Source organism: Pagrus pagrus, assembly GCF_965226575.1.
Source record: "Pagrus pagrus genome assembly, contig: HAP1_SCAFFOLD_35, whole genome shotgun sequence".
Lineage (NCBI taxonomy): Eukaryota > Metazoa > Chordata > Actinopteri > Spariformes > Sparidae > Pagrus > Pagrus pagrus.
This window is the reverse complement of record NW_028175428.1, coordinates 331896-336719: the sequence shown is the minus strand read 5'-3', so window position 1 is coordinate 336719 and position 4824 is coordinate 331896. Positions and strand designations below refer to the sequence as shown.

General features: G+C 41.3%; 1 protein-coding gene across 2 annotated transcripts; it reads right to left on the bottom strand.

Moving 5' to 3' along the window:
• Positions 1-2661: 2661 nt before the first annotated feature.
• LOC311253705 (uncharacterized protein) lies at positions 2662-4374 on the bottom strand. Of its 2 annotated transcripts, none has more exons than XR_014621822.1 (2): positions 4168-4374; positions 2662-3862 (listed from the first exon to the last, which is right to left on the bottom strand). XR_014621822.1 is itself a non-coding variant. In XM_084384197.1 (2 exons), exons 1-2 carry the CDS (start codon positions 4318-4320, stop codon positions 3335-3337), a joined length of 624 nt encoding a protein of 207 aa, XP_084240323.1. In that variant the 5' UTR covers positions 4321-4374; the 3' UTR covers positions 2662-3334. The 2 variants fall into 2 exon arrangements, 1 of the variants encoding a protein (XP_084240323.1); XM_084384197.1 differs by having other exon boundaries at positions 4225-4374.
• Positions 4375-4824: the final 450 nt, after the last annotated feature.

Genomic DNA, 4824 nt, shown 5'->3' with positions numbered 1-4824 from the left:
AGTAGCATAAGCTGTATTTGACTGCAAAAAGGTTTCTCAAGCAAGTTTCCTAGCCTGGACTGGCTACTATTGTTCTGAAATGCTAAAAATTGACATAAGCCAGTTTTCACCCTCAATGAATTAAAGATCAGGTAAAACCTTGTTTGTCATGAAATAGATCCACATTCAACCAGTTCAGGCAAGGAAACTTCAGTGAAAGACCTTTTTTCAGTCAAATACAGCTTATGCTACACTGTAAACCCGAACGTTCAAATTAATTAAATAGATTAAGTACTGCATACTCAAAGTTTTAAAAAAGTTCTACTAACTTAATTATGTCAAGTTTGTGTAACATGTTCTTTCTTTTTGAGTAATTTATACTAATAATGTTTGATTAAATTGAAATATTTCTTTATTAAGTAAGCATAAATTAAAAACACAACTTAAGTACAAGTTAATAGAATTAAGGCCTACATATAAGAATGGTAAAGTCTTCTTATTTCTATTATTTCAAATAGGTGGAATTTAATAATAGGCCTTGTACATGCTAAAATGCAATAAAAGGGGGGGAGCACCGAAGACAGGCAGCACGGAGGACTGCAGAAAGTTGGACCTACGTGGCAACAGTCAGCCTCACTGGACTTACTGTAAGTTTTGAATGTTCATATATTGTTAATATACTAACATTTAGTTGTATTTTGGGTGCGTGTCGAAAAAAATAGCAGAAATGGCGGGTCCCTATTTTTTATGTGCTTTGCCACGCTTCCAGAAGGAAACATTGTGCTAGCAAGCCTAGCAGGTGTTCAGTTGTGTGTTACCTGTTTTAATGAGGCAGTTTAAAATGTTGGATACTTGTCCTAGAGGAGGTTGCAGGGCCGGCTCTTGGCATAGGGGGTATAGGCAGTCGACTAGAGCATAAAACAAAGTGTTTTAATCTTTATAAAATGTAATTGAATCCCCCCCTCTCATGTCTCATGGTGCAACCAACCCCGCTGTGCCCGCAGTCACACACACAGCAGAGGTGTGTGCAGTGAGATTGTTTTCAAGCCGTTTTCTTGTTAGAAATGCCAGCCCCACATAGCAAGCGGGTCAGGGCCAGATCCGGCATCAAGCCGGCACCTCTGGCCTACATCTGGCATGGCAATAGTATGTTAGCCAGATGTGGGCCAGGTCTGGCAGTGATGGCACCGTTTATGAAATGGCATGCCAAATGTGGGCCAATTGTGGTTAGGTGTATGTGGCCCAGGTCTGTACAGTAGCAGACAGGTCTGGGCCAGATCTGGCATCAAGCCGGCACTTCTGGCCTATTTCTGACCTGGTAAATAGTATGTTAGCCAGGTGTGGGCCAGGTCTGGCAATGATGGCACCGTTTATGTAATGGCATGCCAAATGTGGGCCATTTGTGGTTAGTTGTATGTGGCCCAGATACGTAGCAGACAGGTCTGGGCCAGATCTGGCATCAAGCCGGCACTTCTTGTCTATTTCTGACAAGGCAAATAGTATGTTAACCAGATGTGGGCCAAGTCTGGCAATGATGATACCGTTTATGTGATGGTACGCGATACATGGGCCAATTGTGTGTGAGTTAGACCCTAGAGTGACTTTGACTAGGGTCAAAGGGGACTATTTAAGGTTAAAAAAAAAAGAGACAGGTTTTACACATTTGAATTGTTTTTTTTTTAAGTATATTTTTGGGGCTTTTATGCCTTTAATTGATAGGACAGTTCAGAGAGTGACAGGAAATGGGAGGCAGAGAGGGGGAATGACAGGCAGGATAGGGCCGCTGAATGTGGGATTCGAACCAGGGCCGCCTGCTCTACACATGGGGCGGGTGCTCTACCAACTGAACTAAACACCGCCCCAACACATTTGAATTTTAAAAAGGCAGGACAGTCCCTTTTCTTTAATAAATGATCAAAGCTTTGTCCGAGAAGGCTGAAATCCTGACATGGCCTCTGCAGTTTGTAAAGTCCCCAGCCCATACAACCTTCAGAAACTTGAAAGGTCATCCTGGTGCATGTGAGGTCTTCAAATAAACCCCTTTATTTTTATAAATTTTCACATTCTAAAAGACTTAAAGAGCATATTGCAGGTTAGACCCCCCCCCTTAAACCAATGCTTAGAAATATAATGTAGGAACAAGTTTTTCTTAAAATTATATTTATAAATATAAATTTATAAATAAGACTTCCGTTTTTGGGAGAAAATTTTACTTCCGCATCGAAAAACCCTTAACGGAAGTGACGTAGGCAGAGGGAGAGCGGTCGGTTTGAACAATAGGAAAACAATGGATTGTGGTGCTGGTTCTGACCCCGAGGGAACTTTACATGTGTATAATTACAAATACGACAGACCACAACCGTATAACTAGGAGTCCATTATGCACATTAGAGAGCAGAGAGACACCAGGAGGAGAATTGATGGCCAGAGGAGAGAGAAATTGAGCTGTGGTGTCAGGACAGTCAGTGCAGAGTTGGTCAGAGACTGGTGGCTTAGCTTACTGTATACGCATTAGCTACGGATATGCTTACATCACAACATCGTACAGATTACTACCATGTATCATGCAATAAAAAAACTAGTATTGATTATCTAATACATGTCGGAGTACTGATACTTACCAATGACAGAATATATAGAATATTTAGATTGACTACAGTAACATTATGACACAAGTTTGGTGAGAGAACATACATTTTATTAAAAACTGACTCATGAAAGTCATGACGTCAATTCTTCCCCTCAACAGCCAGCAGATGTCACTATTTTGACTGTATCGAATGCTTCGAAGCAGTGCATCATTTTCCAGGCAACTTTGTCAAAGTGGTTCAGTGCTTCAGAAAGCTTCGGTTTCACCACCACTAGGCAAAAGTTGCAATGATGGCTAAGGTGACCCATTCAATGGGTAAAATAATAATAAATAAAAGTCAGATAGCCAGCTTTACAGTGTCACATTTCATTGATTAATTTGGTGTTCCTGTTCAACCACTAGATGGCAACACCAGACATAAAATATTCATACTATTCAGTATTTTTTGTATAGCTAGGCTATTTAAATGTCTCAAATACAATAAATTTGGTTCCACAATAAAACACACATTAACAGATACATTGTCATCTAATAGTTTGCCCATGAAATCACATTTAGCACAGTCTACAATTTATAGCCATCATGGATGCCATAGCGATAATCAAATCAAATTACACTATCATCAAAACTGTAATTAATCAAAATTTTCCAGAACATATTCAGTTTATATTTGGCTGGCAATATGCAATCAATACAACTATTTACAATTCAACATTTGGAGAGTACAACATAACACAACTCACCATTTAAGAACACACTCACTCATCACTTGTATTGGAATTTAGCTCGCCTCTCTTTCAAGCAAGCAAAGCGATCAATCACCCTCTCATTGAAATCAGGCATGTTCCTGACAAGTTCCCTCTCCATGGAAAGCAGGCCCAATGCATTCAGACGTTCCTGTCCCATTGTATTTCTCAGGAATGTCTTGAACCTCTTTAAGGTGGAGAAACACCTCTCAGCTTCAGCTGTTGTCATTGGAGTGATTATGAGGATGTTCAACAGCGCCACAGTCTCAGAGAAGGTTTCCTGGAGGTTGTAGCTCTGTAGAACCTGGTACAGAGCCAGTGCACTGCAGGAGCCCCTGAAGTCTGGACTTTCGTAGATGAGAGAAAGCTCAGTCCTGAGCCTCTCCTTGTGTAGCATGGGGTATGCCCTCATGGTGGTATTCAGAGCCTCTTCAGGGAATGTTTTCAGATGCCGGTCAAACAGCTCTGCCTCTAGCAGCACGGCACTCACAAGGTAGCTGGTGAAGGAGAACCTGTCTTTGGCATGGCCCAGGATTGTTTCACAGATCTGTTAAAATGATAAAAATGTATAGTCAGTAACACACAATTGTAAAAAAAAAAATTCTACTGGTGTTGGCATGAATGTGGCCATGATCTACTGTATCTACTGTCTCACAGTTCCAAAGTATGCATTTTATTATTCATGCAGACTTATTACTGTATCCTTGTGTGAGTATAATGGACAAGTAATGGGTGAGTAAAACAAATGACTACCATCCATTACTGAATTACTGAAAAAGAGATTGTGACTTTATCACTTGGTTCCAACACTTGAGTATGCCTACATCATTGGTCAGTAGTGAATGCAGATACCTCTTTTGACAGCCTCTGCTACTCTTGTTCATAAGGCTCTCCTTGATCTTGTGGTACCTGGTGCTTCTTGCTGCTGCTGTTGAGAGGAGCTTTGGTCCCTGAAGGGAGACAGATCAAAAGTGTGAGAATATGATGACAGTATGTCAATGCCATTATCAATAATTACTCTCTTTAAAAAAAACAGTAATACTAGTAAGTAATAAAAAATTGCCGTGAAACTCTTTCATTCACCAATATTTTGTTATGATACGCTAGTGCTATTCCCCTCTGAGTCCGGGGGTTAGCGGTTATCAACACCCGGGGTCTGTAGGTTGACCTACTGACCTCTGACCTGGACGATATCATCTCCGACCGCTGCCCGGCTCATTCTGATAATAATCATTCCGCTTCGGCATTCGGGTCCATTTTTAGTGCAACTAGCCAGAGCTTTAGTAAGTCTAGGTTGCGGAGAGGAAGCTGAACTTCGTCCAGCTGCTCATTTTGTTCAGACAAGTCGGACACACGCAGAAACGAACCGTAGCATTAGCGATAGCAACAAGGCGCGCCGCAGTCGGAGATGACATCATCCAGATCAGAGGTTAGTAGGTCAACCTACAGACCAACAGCTAACCCCGGACTCAGAGGGGAATAGCAGTAGCGTATCATAACAAAATATTG

Coding starts and splice junctions, on each gene's coding strand:
- LOC311253705 (XM_084384197.1), bottom strand. CDS start 4,320: ATGGCATTGACATACTGTCATCATATTCTCACACTTTTGATCTGTCTC. Junction 3,863..4,224: donor GCAGCAGCAAGAAGCACCAG/GTACCACAAGAT, acceptor TCATTTTAACAG/ATCTGTGAAACAATCCTGGG.